This window comes from Ailuropoda melanoleuca, chromosome 13 (genome assembly GCF_002007445.2).
Source record: "Ailuropoda melanoleuca isolate Jingjing chromosome 13, ASM200744v2, whole genome shotgun sequence".
Taxonomy (NCBI): domain Eukaryota; kingdom Metazoa; phylum Chordata; class Mammalia; order Carnivora; family Ursidae; genus Ailuropoda; species Ailuropoda melanoleuca.
Window position 1 is genome coordinate 28,619,768 of NC_048230.1, and position 20,232 is coordinate 28,639,999.

Genomic DNA, 20,232 nt, shown 5'->3' on the forward strand with positions numbered 1-20,232 from the left:
AGACGAGGTTCCAAAACTCTTGACACCTTGTCCCTCAGTTTCCCGGTAACCACTAGAGTTCTCCCATTTCTCTCTCTCTTCCAGAGAACCGATGCAGTGACTGATTTCATCTATAACATTTTGACTTTTTAAGAAGGAAGTCAAATTTGGCAGTGCATGAAAAAAGGGTTTACACTTGGGAATGCTCTTTGAGTCAGCAATTCCACTTCCAGGAATTTATCCCAAATAAAGATGGACATGCAAAAAACATTTAGCTTCAAGGGTCGTTGTCACCACATAGTGTATAATCGTGAAAAAGTAAATATAATTTCTATGTCCAGCTGTAGTGGACTGATTAAATAAACTATGGCATTTTCATTCTCTACAATAAAGAAAATTATAGCATATTTAAGAAAAACTTTACATTACTGAGTGGAGGAGAAGAGGTTACAAAACAGTAAAACACATTTTTGTCCCCCTCCATACACACATATATACATATGTGTGTACACATATGCAAAGCCAAAACTAGTAAAATTATTAACTCCAGATACTAATAACAGTTTTCTGGTCTTTTTTTTAATTTTACGCTGAGTGATTATCTTTTTACCTGTGTATTTTTGAAATAATAAACATGTATTTGTATAACTAAAAGAACTAATAAAAGTACTTTTATAAACAGAAATCTTAGATCTGAGAGATCTAAAAGACCCTATCAAGGCTGGGAAGATGATGAGCAGATTGGGGGGAAAAAAAAAAAAAGGAACTATCTCTGGCATCTCCAGGCCACCAGAAAACCTGAACCAATCTGAAGGCAGGATGGAGCTTTCTGAATCAAATTCAGACTCCAAAAAATAATGAAGTTTATTCTAGAGAATAGGAAGTATGGCTTCACATCCAAGTTGTGAAAACTGGCATAAAAAACCCAGTAATAAGTCAAATGATTCTGTGGCTGAATCAAGAAGACGGAAGGTACCAGGCTAGGAAGGAGGCTTGGATTCTAGCCCCTCTTCCTGTGACTTTAGCTTAAATCAGCCCTTACTCTTCTGGGGCCCCAATGTCCTCATCTACAAAATAAGAATGACATGAACAAACATCAGTGTTTCTCAAAACTGATGTTTCCTTGGAACATTAATAGGTGTATCTTTATGTAGTATGCGTAAGTAAGTTTAAGTACATCTGGAAAATTTTAGACTAGATCATTTCTAAGGTCTTCTACTCTAATCTGGTCTAATTCTGATTCAAGTATATAGCTACGTGAATGTACTTAAATCTACTATATTTACAGATGTATCTGGAGGTTACTTGTGGTTACCTCATAGAGAGGAGTATTAGATAATGCAAAACGGGTGACAATCCTTTTGAGCAAATGTCATACCTTGACAGCAGCAACTGAGTGCAGAAAGCAAAGGGGCTACAAGCAAAAGGCGCAAAATAGTGTCTGAGAATGGACTGGATAATTAAGGTAATAAATGTAAACAATGTCTTTTATTCTGTTTCTAGCTATCCTTCTAAATGATCTTTTCCTTCAAATGCTTATAGGAGTTGCCAAAAACAGAATTACTCAACTACAAGGTCAACCCATTCAAAACTTTTTTAAAAATTCAGTTTTAGATAAAATGAAGAAAAGGATTCAATCTTTTGTCTATGGATAAAAAACTATCATCTTTCTCTCCTTGTGTGGACACAGTGTCCCACCTGGAGCCATTACTACTTATAAGACAAACCTGAATTTTCCACAGTTGAGTTCTGTCATTTATTATCACATATGGGCAGCATTCTCCAGCCAGAGAAAGAAGAGACGACAGAGACTGTGTAACTCAAGGGAAGTGTGTTTTGCCTATCTCCCTTGGTCTCAGCTCATCACAGCCACAACTGGTGGCCTAAATGAGGCACTGCAGAAGAGGCCAAGTCATCACGTGGCAGACAGAAAAGCAAAAAGAATCAATCAAGAGAAGTTTTGTAGAAAAAGTCCAGTAACACAGGAAAAGCGCCAGGCAAAAAAGTAGTTGTCAGTCAGCTTAGAAATGTCCCTGGAATGCACTAATAGTCAGCAGTCTGGATGATTTTCCTACGTATACCTGAGATTTGACTGAACATATCCAGTGTGTGGCTTGGCAGCATTCTCATTACAGGTTTATCCTGCAGTAACCATTCATTATCAAAAGGCTCCTAAGTCTTGCTAAGTTTTCTCCCTCATGACAGGATTCTTGGTAGATTTTTTAAAAATCAAAGCACCTCCAAAAAAATTATGTCATTGTGGATAAATTCGAGTAAATACATGTATAAACGGTAGAGAAGTTCAAGCTATAGATGTATGTATCTTTATATATCAGTTTTCAGTCACTCTGGAATAGGAACAGAACTCAAACTATCACTTGCCCAGAGAAAAGATACCATGTGAAAGCCTGAGGTGTTAATGAAGAACTCAAAGCCCCAAGTACAGGAAACCTTTGAGTACTGAATACATTATCTACAGTAACTTTTAACGTTAAATTTTACACAATTAGGAAATTGGTATATGGAAGGGATTTACTGCTGTCTATTCTAACATCTTTGAAAACCTGAAAGAACATCACGTTATTTAAAAAACAAAAGGCAGGGACACCTGGGTGGCTCAGTTGGTTAAGCATCTGCCTTTGGCTCAGGTCATGATCCCAGAGTCCTGGGATCAAGTCCCCAGTCAGGCTCTTCACTCAACGCAGAGCCTGCGTCTTCTTCTGCCCCTCCCCCCAACTCATGCTCTCTCTCTGACAAATAAATAAATAAAATCTTTAAAAATAAATAAAAATAAAAAACAAAAAGCAAAACCCACATTTCTTGCAGGTTTTTTAAAAATTATAAACATATTATCAAAGGTATATTGCTCCAAGTAACAAGTCATACGGAACACTACGAAAAGTCTCTTCAGAATCACAGTAGAAGTACTCTCCTAAATAATTCTGTATTAAGTTCTGTGCAGCTTTTTGCTAACATCATCGCTAATTCTTTCTTCCACCTCCCTTCCTCCAATATCCTATTAAGATAATCGTTTTTCTAAATCAGTATTCACATACAAGAAACTGACAAGATTTATAGAAGTGGTAGAGCATTTATCACCTCCTGATGGAATGTGATAAAAAGTAAATATAAATCAGCCAAAGTATGAGTTCACAAATAAAGAAAAAATATTTCTAAGTGTCCCCTTGACTACCTTATCAACAAACACTGTTCAAAATGGGCAATTACCAAACATTATAAGAGGATAATCTAAGGCGTTAACTATCTTCAACAGCAACAGAAGTTTCAGATAAGGAAATAGATCTATAAACATTTGACTGAAGGCAATGGATTAAAGATTTTTGCCTCTTACAGAGCTGTAAGAGTACCTCAGGCAACAGAATCATACCAATCAGCTACCTCTATGGAGTGTTTGTTAGTGAGGATGAACAGGAGCAGGATAAAAAGATGGCGAAATGCACCCTGGGGTACAGAGGTAAGAGACAGTGGCATGACCCATCAGAGGAACTGAAATAGGACAGGTTGGCTGGAACCCAGAGCATGGGGGAGGGGCACAGGCTGCAGCAGGAGGGGAAGTTTGGCAGGGGCCAGAACGCATGGCTTATAAACCATGGAAGGAGTTAAGAAGAGCTACTGGAGAGTTTTAACCAGTGGAGTGACAGGATCAGACTTGCCTTTTCATAAAAATCCCTCCAGTTACAGTGTGAAGAATGGACTGGAGAATGGCAAGGCTGAAGGCCCGGGAAGCAATTCAGGCAAGGGATCCTGACGAAGGCAGTGGCAGGGGCAGGGGGAGATGGAGAGAGTAGACAGATCTGAGATAGTGAGGAGACTATAACACCGATGGTCTGTTCTGTGACTGACTGGGAAGTGGAGGGGAGGGAGAGAGGAGAGCTAAAGAAGGTGCCCAAATTTTTGGCTAGAGCACTGCCCAAGACAGAAAACAGGAGTAGGAGCATGTTTAGGGAGGACGGTCGGGGCAGCTGAATGAATTTAATTTTGAACTTATCTGTGTGATCATGAGAGAGACAACAGGTTATGCTGATAAAAATCCAGAGCTTTAAACTCAGACGGACATAAAATATGCATATCTGAGAGTTGACAGCATAAAGATACTAACTGCAGCTATGGAAATGGATGTGATCAATTTTAGGGAGAACAATCTCAGAGTGAGGAAAAGAGGAGGTCTAAGACAGATTCCTGAAGAACTCCAGCATTTTAAAGGACACACACAACACACCCCAAACGGACAGCCAGAGGTAGAAGGAAAATCAGAAACCCTTGGAGTGAGAGAAACCAAGTAAAAAGGATATTTCAAGAAAGAGTGGTCAACAGAGTGCTTCTCAAACCTGCAGAGACTGAAGTTAGCCTTCACAAATATCAGTCACTCTTCCTATCTTCAATTCAGGTTCTAGTTTCTCTTCGTGGTAATGAAAATGATATTCTCCACTCCCGCCAAACTAGGTCCTCCTGGTCTTCTCATTTCTAACATTTTCTCAGTGAGACCTGACTTCTCACCTCCAACTCTGTCACCCACAGTAAGTAATCATCAAATTCTGCCAGTTTCATCTCTGTAACCTTTTTTTGTGTCTTTTCTTCCCTTTCCATCCACACTGCCACCACCCCAATCCGGTTCTAAGGACCACACAAATGGAGACTCTACTGGTCTCCCAGGCTATGCAGTCTTTTCACCTCTTCTCTAGAGCAATCATTTTCACACAGAACAACCATATTAACAACCCTAAATCATTCACTTTGTCTTATCCCACTATTAAAAATTCTCCAATGACTCCTCATTATAATCATTTGTTCAGAAATTTCATTCATTTAGGGGTGCCTGGCTGGCTCAGTCGGTGGAGCATGCAACTCTTGATCTTGGGGTTGTGAGTTCGAGTCCCACATTGGGTGTAGAGATTACTTAAAAACAAAATATTTTTTAAAAAATGTCATTCATTTAGCAAATATCTACATAGGGCAACACTTCTCAAACTATGCTAAGGTCCAGTTTTTTTTTTTCTTATAAGTTTCTAATCAATATTTTTGTAAAGTACAGTAAAAAACATTGTGCTAATGTTAAATTGCTACAAAAGTTTCTAAATTCTTACTCTCAGTTTCAATATTTATCTCATCCTGGACTGGTAATAATGGTTCAAGGTCCAGCAATGGTCTGTAGACCACATTCCAAACAGTCCTGATGTTGATAACACATGGATAAAAAGACACTATGATTGTGCCTTTAAAGGTCTTAGAGCAATGGTTCTCAATGCAGGGCAATTTTGCTATTCAGGCGAAATACTTTTGATCACTACACGGGGGAAGGAGGCAGGGAACTACTGGCATTGAGTGGACAGAGGCCAGAGATGCTGCTAAATAGCCCACGACAAACAGGACCAGGCCCTTCTCCCAACAAAGAATTATCCACCCTAAAATGTCAAAAATGCTGAGGTTGAGAAACTCCCCCTTGGGGGTGTAATGCAAATGAGTAATTATAGTATATTAAGAAGAGAGCTACATCCTAAGTATATACAAGGTACAGAGGAAGCACAGAAGAAGCCCCTGAGTCTGTCTTGAAGGTCAAATAGGTTTAGTATTTACAAAAAGAAAAGGAAGTCCTCATCTCCTGATTCATAGCTTTTCACATACAACCCCAACCTAACTTCTAAATCTGATTTCCTGCTTCTTCCAACAACAGCTCTGCTACACTGGTCTAAGCTGTGAATTCTATACCTTGATGAGTCTGTCACTCTTCCCAGGGCATGGACAACCATCCTCTCTCCTCCTATCCAAAATCATTCAGCATTCAAGGCCTCATTCAAGCTCCATCTCCTTCATGAAGTCCTCAGGGATTCTCTCTCTTAAAATTGCTATTGGACTTTCCATCTATACCACTCATTTGGCACTTTATCATATACTGACTTTTGATATCACTTATTAGGTTATGGTGTTTAACTTCTAAATGATTATTTAATTTTAGCATTTATGTTCCATCTTTAAGTTGACAGTTCACTTAAGACAAAGCTGCTGGACAACCCAGAGCAATCACTTCCTTCCTGTATTAATGCTACCACAGGTACCAAAAAACACAAGAAGAAAGTGGACTAGACTTATTAAGTATCAGACATTACGGTCGTACAACCAATGCTTCATGTCTTTGAGCTCATGACAATTCGAATATATCCAGTTACTAGAAAGACAGTTTATTTATAAAACCTTAGTGTTATAGAGAGTTCATTCATTCTCATACACTGAGCACTTATACTTCTTCTCCAGGCCAAGAGAAGTCCACTGATTTTTGCCACATTTAAGTCCCAGAAAATCTGCCAGAAATTAGAAAATTTAAAAATCTCAATTGGGACAGTCTCTGCTCAAAGTTCAAAACCCAAACAGATAAAGAGATCTTTATTATTTCTAGTCAATACCTTCCTGCTGTGAAAAAATTTGAGATTCTGGAAAATGCCACTAATCTCAAAAAGAAGAATGGGAAGAGTGAAGGGGGTGGGGGAGGAGACGGAAGAGAAACAGGAGGAGCAGGGGGAAAGAAGAGGAGAATGACAAAGAGGAAGATGAAGGAGGAGGTGGTTTAACTAGTTAGCAGAGACAGAAAGGTTGGAAAAGTTTAAACAGTTTAGAAAGTTGTCTTGTCTCATACCTAAATGCAGAAGTCCGATTTCTGCAGTGTATTTTCTGAACATTTACTTATACCTGCATATGGGCAATGGCGGGGGGCGGGGGTGAGGTCAGACCTATAGACCATCAGGGTCTCAGTAACTCCTCTCTTCTGTCCCACCCTCCTAACCTGTCATGTCTAAGTTCTCAGAACCTTTCTATACGGAAAACTTTGTAAATTTCTTTGGGAATTAATTAAGGGAGAAAGGCAAAAGTGGCACTTATTGACTCATCATAAAATATTCTTCGACCTAAACTTCAGGGCTTCCTTGACTCCTTGATTCTTTGCTCCATCTTTCCAGTACCTGGAAAGGCAGCTGAGACTCAAATCAGACTCTGGAACCAGACATCCTACTTCCAACCCCAGCTCGGCCACTTACTAGCTGGACAAACTTAGTAAGTCACCTCCTCTCCTCCTTCAAGGGTTCCTGAATCAGAAGAACCAAGTTCTAGTCCTAGTTCTGCCTGTGACCTGCTTAGTGACCTTGGGCCATAGCTTCTGCATGTGTAAAGAGAAGCCAGGGGTTTGTACTAGCTCACCAAGGGTGATTTTGCCCCCCAAGGGCCATTTTGGCAATGTCCGGAGATATTTTTGATTCTCACCACTGGAGGGGGGGGGTGAGTGCCACTGGCATCTAGCAGATAGAGGCCAGAGATGCTGCTGAACATCCCGCAGAGCAGAGGCCCGCCGGCGCCTCACACCAAACACTGATCAGGCCCCAAAATGTCTATGATGCCACAGTTGAAAAACCCTTGGCTCTAGCTCCTTCAAAGAGCACCTCAGAGGCCCCAAGAAGTGGGGCTGAGAAGGCCCATTTTAGTGGTTACATAGGATAGGCTTTCATGAGAGAAGAACAATGTAAGTGTTAAGGGTGTGGCCTCTGAGGCCAGACTGCCTGGGTTCAAATCCGACTCCACCACATACTAGCTATAGGTCCTGGACTAGTTACTTAACCTTTCGGGACTCAGTTTCCTTCTCCATAATATGGGGATGATACAGTGTCTACCTGGTAAGGTGGTTGTGAGAATTAAACAAGTTAATACATGTAAGGAATGCAGAACAGCCCCTGGCACTACAGGAGTATTAGCTACCACTGTCATCGACACCATCACCACCAACCTAAATACGGGAGTAAGAGGGGAAGAAACACCCACCACTTTACTTCAGGAGTCACGGGAGCTGGATTCCTCAGTGGAAAGGTGTGAGCAAATTCAAGCACAGCTCCTCACACATCAGAGATACTCTGCTCTCCCTCAAGTCCCTGGGTCCCACTCTCTCCCCTCTAGGGTTTCCACAGCTGAGTAAAGGCCTGATGCAAATGTTCTCATGGTTTGCAGGGAGTACAAACTACTCATACCCATCAATATAATGCAAAACAGTTATAGGAGGAAGTAGTTTCTCACACATCAGGAACTTGGTCTTCTCAGTGGAAAAGGACATGTGCTTCTGACTCCCCTCTGTCAGGGGCTGCCATCAAAGCCCGGGGGGGGGGGGTCCCATGACCCCTGCGCTCTTTCCCTCCAAAGAAACCTCATGAAGGACATGGGACACACCTGTTCCCGCATTCCCTTGCTGTGCTGACAGTGAAGCCACCACAAAAGAGAAAGAGCCTGTGATATTACCTTTTGGTTGTTTTCTTAACTACACAAGTAGAAATACAAGATCACAGTAAAACATTCAGGTGCAGAAGTTCAGAGAGTAAAAGAACAAAAACCTCCCTGTATTTCCCATCCCAACTTCCCTTTCATGTAAGTAAACAATGTTTTTTCAATCTAATGTGTGTTCATAGAGACTTCTGTAATGCATTTAACTTTCAGTTTTATATATATATTTTTATTAAAACATCTCTATACATTGGGAACTATATCATTTTAAGACCTGCTTCTCCGTATTCCACACCAAGGGTAAGAGCATGTAGCATACTTTATTTAATTATTTCCTTACTGCTGGAGGTTTAGGTTCAAACTTAGACTAGTGACTGATCCGTAACTCGCCTGCAGTTGCCAGCAAATCTTAGACTCTACAGACAGCTCCCCCTCCTTGAAAGATTTATTTCTAAAAGTTTATCTATTAATAAAAAATGCTAACTGAATTTACACACAGTTTGACTCTGAGACATGACCACAGCTACATTACTTCTATTCAAATGTAAGTAAATTTTACTTAAAATATTAAAACCAATGCAAAAATTAATTCAAGGTTAAAAATTTCAACTTACAAAAAAAGCACCTAGAGTATTTTTTTAGGGTGTGTGCTTTAGCTCTAAATACTGTTCTAGAGATTTCTGGAAATCACATGGTCATAAGCCATTTCTTCTTCTAATTAAAAAAGAAATTTACAAATTTCCTAAAATGAAGTTTGAATTAATAATTAGTAAATTATTCCTTCTTCATGTCCAAGTATCATCTATAAGTACTTGGTGGAAAAGCAGAAGGGGGAAGTTTTGCATCTCTAACTAGTGAGCAACTGCTTTCTTTTCCTTTCCTAATAAATTACAGGCAGACTTGAACAGATGTCAGGTTGGCATTCAAAACCTAAAATATAGCTGAAAAGCAAGTTATGACTAATACAAGGAAAAAAGATGAATGTCAGAAAGCTTCATTTTTTTTTTCTTTTTTTCAAATTTCAGATAAGCTCTTTAGCCTTAGGGTTCCTTTTACAGAGCCCTGGAGTTCGGCTAGATGTCTTAACCCCCATTTAAATTGCAATCTCTCCTCATGAGTGGGAGTATGAAAATGCATCTTAAGAGTGTCAGTGTTTATGTTAATCTGAGCAAGAACTCCCTCTCCCCCAAATATGGCGTGCAGAAACGTCAGTGCCCTTTCTTCCACCATATTTTATTTGCACTGTTCTTAGCATGTGAAAGATGTCTGCATGTGACTGAGAGGCTCCTTATCTTCCAAGCACTCTACTCCATCGAGTAACTGCGGTTTCACCTATTGTATCAGAAAAGAGTTGCTCTCCTCTAGAATTTCAAAAAAAAATCTTAAAAATACAGGTTGAAAATGGGCTTAGAGAGGGAGGCATAGAGAAAGGGGATGAAAAAGAACAGAGTCCGTTTCAAAGAAGGGAGGCACAAGACATCACAGAGGCTCTCCTCCCCGCTAGGTGGCCTGGATGTCCTGGAAGGATACGGCCACCAAAAGGCAATGTGAGGCTGGAAGCCTTCAGTCTGCACACTCTTCCTTCCAACTATAAAATGAGGAACTTCTGCCAAAGCCCCTTTCCTTGGCTACATGTAAACCTAGTCCTAAAACTACATTAAGAGACGTTAATTCTTTAACAATCATTTCACTGTCCTTTGAAGAGGATTTTTGGTGGGTTTTTTTTTTTTTGCCCTGGCATTTACAACTTAGGGGTAATTGCCAGGGATGCTGAAAAATGAAGTTTCTTTACAGAATCTCTATCTTTGCCAGCAAAAGAGCCACAACAAGAACTGAGGGACTCAATCAATTAATTATTCGCAACATTACCCACAAAACCACGTGCGAGGGAATAAGTGTGGTAAATGTCTGAACACAAGTGTATATCCAGCTGACACCTGACTGTACTCAAGGACTGCTGAGTTTATTCACCGAGACGTTCAGACACCACTTTGTGATGCCCACACCTTTACCCTGGGACTCAGAAGGTGCTCCTGGGACATGGACTGCATGTGCGTGACCTCACCTGACCTCGAATGTTCCTGCATCACGGTGTGCCTCTGGTCAGCCCTTTGGTCTTCGTATGCCTCACCAGCAATATTCTGCACATTTCTAAACTACATCCTCAATCATGGAAAGGAACATGAAGTTTTACAAGCAAAAGGAAAGCACTATATTACCTAGAAGCAAAATTATCACTCATAAACACAGTGAGAGAAGAGAACTCTAAATCCATCACTCTGTGAACTTGCAACTTTGATACATAGGCAAAAAGATCCATTTAGTTAAGATTCCTACTTAAAAAGTCGACATAACTCTAGACTCCATGGTAAACACAATGATTTGGTCTCAAGCCAAAAGTAAAAAAAGTTCTCTGCTTAAAACAAAACAAAACAGCCCCATAACCTACATAAATTATTCTTCTCTAATCACTATTTCTTTCCATTTTAATTGATTTAAACAATCACACCCAGTGTCCAAACGGATCCCCAAACCATAAAGAGTGAGGAAAAAATCAGACAATTTTGTTCCCACCTGCCAGGGTAAAAAAACACAGGGTATATATAAAAAGAACTTATGCAGGGTTATTTTACATTCTATCCAAATGTAGCAATCTGTACTTTTACATACCTTTACCAAAGCCTAATGAGAATTTTATAACCACACTGTTTTTGGACTGCAATGAGGTATTCTACCATGTAATCCCCCAAAATTCAAAGGAAAAAAGAAGACTCTAATGGAAAACAGGGAATGACACGTGCATTGCAAGAGAACTATTTCCCAGCCATTAGGACACTGACAATCTTCATTCAGAATAAAGAAAATAATGCCTTTCAATTTAGCTCAAAAGCAAAGGTAGTTTTATACTTTTTGTCTTTTAAATCAAATTGATAACATGCATCTTGATGGCAAAAAGCCATAAAGACAAAAAAATTTTTTTTAAAGAACAGAACTCGTTTTTTGTCCAATTAGTGTAAAAATATTAAAAAAATAAATCCACAGAAAAGGTTCTGGATAGTAGCCCTCACAAACAAAATTCAAATCCATGGTTCTTAGTCAAAAAACTTGTTGACAATAACAAAAAAGCAAATTATTATAATTTAATTTCAATATGAGTTGTAGCAACAGATTAAAATTCACTCAAAACTTCCAGATCTGTTTTGATTTAATTCCAAACCCTCTAACAGCTGGCAAAGTCACAGATCGACCAATATGAGTTTTGCTCCTTTTGGGATTATCAACCCAACTGCAGACAGAGGCCCTAATGAGCAGGGTCTGGATAAGCACAAACAGGAAACGTGCATCTGAAAAACTGAATCCTTGACAGCTTCTAAAAACTGTGAGAAAACATTTGTAATATAATTAAAAGATACAGCTTATTACAGAAGCCATTACTTTTCTATTTGCTGGCTGGATAATATACATGTTCAAAGAAACAGAATCATTAGACTCTGCACAGAGCTCAGTCTTGAAAAGCCAGTAAAAAATATGCCATAAGAATAACAGAACATTTAAAATCATCCTTTTATCTCTCCTGATACCCAAAATATATGCAAACAACATTTCCATGTCTTGATCAAAAAGCTTTATGGACTTATTGTGCTTTAAAATACACATTACCAAGACAGTGAATTACCACATTTTTTACTATGTTCCAAATTAAAATTCTGTTTTTTATGGACTTGGCCTTTGTTATCTTTCAGATAAAAAAGTATGTTATTGCCATCTCAAGGTGTATAAAACTCAGGTGATGAGGGTCTCTGTCATTTTCTCTTAATCCAACTCCAAACTCGACCTTTACCCAGAGAACAGGTGTGTGCTGTGCCTCTAATTTATCAGCGTGAACGGCCAGGCAGAAAGGCTACCAACAATAGGAGGCTAATAGAACCAAGCACTTAGTGCCTAGAAAGCAGTTCTTTTCTCCACCACACTTTTATCTGCCAGTAGCAACGTACAGATAAAGAATGATGGAGGTGAAGGGAGTAATATCTTCGTATTTCTTCAGGTTTTTCTTAGATACTGTTTTTATACTAATAGTCTGCCAGAAGCTGTTAGGTTATAAATTCCTTTCTCAGATATTCTGTTGCTCACATTCCAATTCAACATATGATATGGATATGAAAACAGTCATGACAGCATTTCCACTGGGGCAAATAAAGCCATTTCACACACAGATAAATTAAATAAACCTTCAAGAAGAAAATGATAAATGAACGGCACATTTCTTTACACGCGATATGGAAAGTCCCATGTATACCATGCATTTGTCTTTTTGGATCAAACTTATCTAATTGAAAAACATGCCAAGAATCCATTTACTAGGTACGAAGATGTACTAATTGGGTAACGCAACAGCACAATAAAAAGAAGCAGTAGCTAACATAAGAACAATGCCCACAGTCTAATAGATGATGATGATTCAGCAGCGTAAATCTCAGACACACACTGAATCTTCAGAGTCCGGTGAAATTCCTAAATATGCCCTATAGAGAAACATTCATAAATAAATAAATAAAACGAAATTTCTAAATATGTCCATACACAAACATATTTAAATTAACAAATAAATTAAGATAAAGTAACCACAAATATTTCTATTTTCCCTATAAAACTAAAATGTAATTTTAAAAATTCTAACACTTCAAAAAAAATTTTTAGACCATTTTTTTAAAAGAAAAAGTTAAAACACAAAAATACACTGGCAAGTCTAAAAAAAATTTCAAAATGTTATTTAAAAAGAGATTTCATTGCATTCTTCTTTTTTTTTTAATACAAGATTTTATCAAATTTTCCTTTTTAAACTCACCCATCTGCTCCACAATCTCTGGCGGAAATACTCGGGATGCAAATGCTCGTCGAAAAATATCTGAAAATTCCTTGTCCAGACCTCCTATTCCCATTTTTTCAAAGTTCCAGTCAGGATTGATGATAGATTGGCGATTTTCCTTGGTTTTAGCTTTGCCTATGTCAGACAAATGTAATCAAATGTGAAACAAGAACTTCATTACTAGGTGAAAAAAGACAGAAATCGCTGGGCATTCTTAATGAATAAAGAGAAGCTACCCTAGGCAAAGATGAACACACTCTTAGCTGATTTTCTAATAAGAAGAATAAGTTTTGCTATGTTAACTACTTTGTCTGGACCCACTTAGGGCCAGCAAAACATTTCCAACATGTCTAAACTCATGCGGTAGTCCACTTGTGGTCAATCCATGGAGCTTGGTCTTATTAACCTCTAATCCTAACCTAGTTAACTAACTTGCCTGATAAGAGGAAACACCATGTGTACATCTGATGAAAACAACACTAGTTGCTAGAAATGCAACTGAAATGTAGCAATCCCTCAACGCTCCTGAAGCAAGTGTATTTAAAAATACATGTATTTATCTAGATTAAGTTTATAAACTGTATATAACCCCTTAGCCTGAAAGGATGCACTAAGTCTGATGTCTTAGTTGTTTTTCCCTCTACTTGCACACAAAAGTCTAAAATTATCCCAAAGTCTTAATGATTTCAAAATTCACAGTTCCTAATTTTCACAGATAAAAAGTATCTAACTTAAATGTCATAGTGCCACCTAACGTAACTCAAGAGAACCACATTACCCACCTCAAACAATAAAAGTGCCTTAGTACTCTACTATAAACAAAAAATAAAGTGATGCAGTTTTTTTCTTTTAATGAGAGAAGAAAAGCTCACATTAGAAAAAGTTTATCCTAGATGGTGATTTTATGGTTAGGGTTTCGTGGACTCGTTTCCTTTATGAAGCTATCAAAAATATTTCTTACACTCTACTGCCCTCTTGTGGCCAAATTTACCGCACGCTAAATCCGTACACAATTTTATTTATCAATGGAAAAAAGCCCATCAATCACCTTTGCATGACTTAGAAACACCCACATTGTATGAAAGGCATCCAACTCCCTTAAGATAAGATACCTTAACAAAAGGTGTATGAAAGGCGTATAAAATACAAAGAAATCACTTCAGAAATGTACTGGATCAATAATAGGAGATTCTAATAAATCTGACATCCATAAAACAACATATATAGTCATTAAAAATTATATTGTTGAAGTGTATGAAGAGGCTTGAAATATGTTAAGCAACAAAACAAATTATAAAACATTATGAAAATAGGATCAAATTTAAAAATTTCAGAGTGAGTTATTTTTGAGTGAATATCCATATTTCATGAAACAAATATTTTATTGTAAAATTAAGAAAAAAAAGTAAGGAGGGAATGATAATTTATGGATCAAGAAAGGTCACATATTTGAAGGTAAATAGCCTTGGAAATAATGGTGGGCAACCAATGATGACAACCCGCTACTTTCTACTGGGGAAGACGTCAGCATAGTGAAAATCACCCCCAATCAGAATTACTATACAGTTCATGGTATCATCATTCTGGTGAGTTACTTTTCTTGGAGTCCAATCTGAATTATTTTATTATAATAAAAGCAGGGCTAACATACAAGAGTAGGACTGAGCTAAGAATCTGTTGGAAAGACTTTCTTTACCTGCACATTCACCATTTAACTCAATCACTAACAGAAGTGATGCTAGTATCACACTGAACACACCACCAAGTGAGGGGCAGTCTACAAATAACTGACCAGTTCCCAACATGCGTACAGACAAACTGTTATGCACCAAGGTGGATAAAGACAGTGGAAGCCTGAGGAACTGTCAGAGACCGGAGAAGGCTATGGAAACTAAACAACTAAATGTAATGTGAGATTCTGAATCCAATCCTAGAACAGAAAGGACATAATGAAAAAAACTAGTGAAACCCAAATAAAATCTGTAGTTTAGTTAGTATCAATGTAACTATGTTAACTTAGTCTGGGTAACTGTACTATGATTATTTGAGATGTAACTCCAAGGAAGCTGCTGAAACATACAGAACCTCTCTGAACTATTTATGCAAATCTGCTGTAAGCCTGAACTTATCTCAAAATTAAAAGTTTAAAAATTAGGGGCGAATGGGTAGCTCAGTAGGCTAAGCATCCGCCTTCAGTTTAGGTAAAAAACCCAGGGTCCTGGGATCGAGTTCTACATCAGGCTCCCTAATCAGCAGGGAAGTCGGCTTCTCCCTCTCCCTCTGCCCCTGCTTGTGTGCTCTCTCTCTCTCATTTGCTCACTCCCTCTCTCAAATAATAAATAAAATCTTTTTTTTTAAAGTTTAAAAATTAAGGGGCGCCTGGGTGGCACAGCGGTTAAGCGTCTGCCTTCGGCTCAGGGCGTGATCCCCAGCGTTCTGGGATCGAGCCCCACATCAGGCTCTTCTGCTGTGAGCCTGCTTCTTCCTCTCCCATTCCCCCTGCTTGTGTTCCCTCTCTCGCTGGCTGTCTCTATCTCTGTCGAATAAATAAATAAAATCTTTAAAAAAAAATAAAAATAAAAGTTTAAAAATTAATTTTACTCTGTATTTTTTTCTTGATTTTTAGTGTGATTACTAGAAAATTAAAAATTACACGTATGGTCCATATTCTATTTCTACTGGACAATAATGGTCTAGTGAAGGTTTTAAACTTTTTTCTTTTTTTCAATAAACATTTAATTTATTTATTTGACAGAGAGAGACAGTGAGCACAAGCAGGGGGAGCAGGAGGCAGAGGGAGAGGGAGAAGCAAGCTCCCCACAAAGCAGGGAGCCTGATGGGGGGCTCGATCCCAGGGATCATGACCTGAGCTAAAGGCAGACAATTAACTGACTGAGCCACCCAGGTGCCCTAAACTTTTTTTCTGTATCAGCACATCTGACAGTGATGAAATACTGCATGATTTTGTGATAAGCCTTCTCAACAGAGGTGCCCTTATTCTCCTCCCAGACTTGAAAATCACAGTAGTTGAGTCACATATGGTAACAGAGATAGCCCCACTTCATTCAGACTTTTCTAAAAATTGCAAATCTTACCAATAAGATTAAGTGATGAATTTTCTGCTTTTTCAAATGCAACTTGACTGTTTCCAACAACCAGTCCTACTTCAATCTGTACAGAAAGACAATAACTAGTAGTTAGTCTAATAGTGAACTTCTGGACTTCTCAAAGCAAGGCCAAAAATGAAGGGGAAGTAAGGTCTCTTTGAGCAAAGCAAATCTTCCAAACTATCATCTAAGTTACATTTATTTTTGTCCTAACTACCTTCTACTATTTCTATTTAATTTCAATGCATGTATCTTTTGATAACGCCTGACTTACTGTTCTTATTTGTGTACAATAAATACAGATGATCTGTATTCAACCAGGATTACGAGTACACATACAAATTTCAAATTACTATTAAGTCTGCAAATAAGTTTAATTTATGCTATATTTTGATAATAGTATTAGTTATAAAAGCAATGTTTTCTCCTTACTACCTTAAAAGAAAGACTACATAATACAAAAGAAAACACTGAGCAAGAGAATGGCTAGGAATGTTATATTAATTTGCACAACTCGCATCACAGTGATTATTAGAACTAAAACATACCTTCTGTCTTTTACCTGTCGCGGGCTCTCCCTTCAGGATGCTAGGATCCATGGCTTCAATGTCCTTTACCAGCAAACCAAAAAGCTTTTCATTGAAGCTAAACACAAGCTACGTAGAAAAGAGATAAGGGGAGAAAAATTACTTCCATGATATAATGGCTGGATTCTCAAATCATCACCAGCGTTTTCCAAAGGCAGCGAAGGCAGCTTTCTCCTGTATATCCCTCTCAAATCTGCTCCACAAGCAAACTACTCACACAGGTAATAAGAGGGAAAGGCAACTAACATTTATTGAGTATCTTCATGTGCCGAGGTCCTATACTTAATACTCACAAACCCTCTTGGAAACAGATGGGCTTCCTCAGTTTTACCAGTAAGGGAGCTGAGATCCAGAGTGGGCCTAAGCAACGGAAGTCAGAGTCACAGTCAACGACAGTGCCAGGATTCAAGCCTGGGTCCTGGGTCCATGACTCCAAGATTCATGCGTTTCTACAACCAATATAAATTCCTGCCATACAAGTTCACAGAGAGCTTCTGAATGCTCATTCCTTCACCAAGTGTTTACTGAGTGCCTTCTACAACCTAGGTCCTCTTCTACCGGCTGGGCTGTAACCATAACTATTGCAGACAAAGCTGACTGCCAACCCTGCCACTACTGACCACTACGAATGGGAATCAACACTAAGAACAGTGATTTGGGGTAAGATATTTATTTCTTCTCTGAATTATGGAGGATTTTTCTCTCATTGGTTTATAGACATCTGGATGTTACTCGGTTTGAAATGATTACAAATACCAAAGCACCTTATTAAAGTAGTAACACTTTATAAAGGAAAAGGTAAAAACAATGACGTTTAGGTAAGCAATCTGAGCATAATTATTCATCAAAAAGTGTAGGGATCCAGAAGGAACAGCATAGCTCAAAAAGCAATGGACAGGCGGTCACCAAATGATCAGCGGACTGTTATCCTGGGGAAGCTCCCCGGACCCTCTCATCTTGAGCAGCACCATGCTGGTTCTCTAGTACATCAGCTCATTTTCCTTACATCAAGTACTTAACAGTGCATGGTCTTCCCTAACTAGAAAGTAAGCTCTGTAAGAATACGAAATGTGTGTATTTTGTTCACTGCTCACCTGCTGGGACTAAAATAGTAGCCGAAACATACTAGTTTATTCAGCAAATATTTGTTTAATTAATTAACTGTTCAGTTATCTAGCGGGTTCTTGTCTCAGCTATGGCCCTGGCTGTGTAGCCACGGGCACGCTATTTACCTTCTCTGAATTTAAAAATTACTCATTTGCAAAATGAGGAGGTTAGACAAGACAACCTCTGAGGTTCATTCCAATTGTAATACTCTTAGAAATAATAATAAATGCACTATAACCCTTTTCTGTCTGTTAGTGATTTACTTTCCCTTGTGAAAGCTTGATTATCATAATGTATGGATTATCCGGATGCCTGGTCTTGTTCTTCCAGATTTATGCCATTTCACTGAGATGAGAGAATCCAAAGAAGTGACACTCCTTTCATCCAAGAGCTAGTTCTTTCTACCGCTTCTCTCACTGTCTGTTCCACATACTTCCCCAGATGAAAGCCTGCAAGGATAGTCTAGGTAAGTCACTAGAGATCAGAATGCCATAAGCGGCAATTCACAAACTTTTTAGTCTCAGGATCCCTTTATATGCCTAAAAATGTTTGAGAATCCTCAAAAAGCCTTTGTTTAAATGGATTATATCCACCGGTAATCACTATAGTAGAAATTAGAACAAGAAACTTAAAATGTATTTTATAACATAAAAATGACAAGAAATTCATTATGTGTGAACATAAGTGACTTGTGTTTAATTTATAAAATCCCCCGCCAGTTTCCAAAATAAAAAAACGTACGTGGAAACAGTGGCACTGTCACATTTTTGCAAATCTCTTTAATGTCTCGCAGACAGAAGACAGCAGACTCTCATGTCTGCTTTAACAGCCGATGTGCTGACGAGCTAGCATACATCACACAGTCTGCAAAACACCACCATACGTTTGTGAGAGAGTAAGAGAAAAAAGAGACGTAACATCTTGCTATTATTATGAAAATAATTTTGACTTCACAAACCCCCTGAAAGAGTCTCAGGGACCCAAAGAAGTCTCTGGACCACACTCTGAGAACTACTACTATGGAGCTATGAATGACAGGGGGAAGGAGTTAGGAATAATTAAGAAAAGTCACAAAGATGGAGACAAATGTAATGGTGAAGTCAAAAGAGCAATGATTCTTTATGTGTACAAACAAGCAGCAATTTTTAACTCACACAATTTTTTAAGTAAAATTTTAAAAGAACAGAATGTCTTCCTAGGAGGTTAACAATATATTAACTGAAGTCCAAAAAAGGGCAAGATCAGCAACATCACCTTTAAGGATAGAAAATCTGGGCTTCGGATATTCTGCGGAAAACCTGAAAATGTATATACATAATTGTCTTAAGATTCTCAAGCTAGTTCATAACCAAAAGAATTAAGAATTACTTTTCTTACAGAAATGTATCAGTAAAACAGAAAGCCATCCAGAGACAAAACAAATGTCCCACAAAAAGGAAAGTAAGAAATCTGAGCATATAAGTTTGCAGTGTTCCCAAATTTACAGAGGAAAGAGCTGCTGTAATTAAATATGACATTATAACCTAAAAGCTACTTTAGAATTTTTCTGACTGGACTCAGAGGTTCAGTAAACACATCTCCAACACTATCACTTTCTACCACTCGACTGGATATCTCTGTCCATATGTGAAGCTCCTCGTAATTTCTACAAGGTAGAATTATTATTTTGGACAACTACAGAGATTGGAACGCCTGTTAAGTGGGAAGAAAGAAAGAAAATTCAAAACCACCTGTTGTCCCACTGAGAATGCCTGGTTGTTGAACTGCTGGATGAATTCGGCTGCCATCTTGTCAGTATCGTAAGGGTTGGAGTCAATGCTCTTTTTCTGCAGGAAATCAATCTCGATGGTCATTGTGCCAATGCATTGTTTGGCCTTGTCAAATGTATATAAGGATACTAGGGGGAAAAAGAAGACGCATTTTTAAAATCTCAAAGATACCAAATACTTTCTGTGTTTCGAATAACTAAAAGTTTCACATAAATGAAACCTAACAGAACTCGACCAAAATGGGGCTTTCCATGGCCGTTACTGGAGGGACACACAGGCACAGATTAAAGAAAATAATATAACCACTGAATATTTTGCTCCCCTCTGAATTAATTAGGGCACATTGAACAGCACCTTCCCTCTACCTTTACCCCTCACCCGACCCTTACGGGAAATCACAGCCCTTCCCACATGGTCTCTACATCTTCTTTCTTCTCATTTAACAGAGAACAAAATGAGCCCAGAAAGTGTCAGTGGAGTTGGCATAGCATGCTACTTTCAAACAAGATTTTTGTATGACACAAGCAAGAGCTAACATGAGAAGT

At 38.4% G+C, this 20,232-nt stretch overlaps 1 protein-coding gene across 1 annotated transcript in view; it reads right to left on the minus strand.

Moving 5' to 3' along the window:
• Nucleotides 1-20,232, minus strand: part of NSF (N-ethylmaleimide sensitive factor, vesicle fusing ATPase) — a 117,403-nt gene that overhangs the window by 82,177 nt on the left and 14,994 nt on the right. Inside the window, exons 4-7 of the mRNA XM_019809479.2 lie at nucleotides 19,649-19,815; nucleotides 16,773-16,880; nucleotides 16,213-16,288; nucleotides 13,097-13,252 (exon numbers count right to left, since the gene is read on the minus strand). Of these exons, the coding sequence (XP_019665038.1) occupies nucleotides 13,097-13,252; nucleotides 16,213-16,288; nucleotides 16,773-16,880; nucleotides 19,649-19,815 (507 nt within the window). The remainder of the gene's footprint in view (nucleotides 1-13,096; nucleotides 13,253-16,212; nucleotides 16,289-16,772; nucleotides 16,881-19,648; nucleotides 19,816-20,232) is intronic.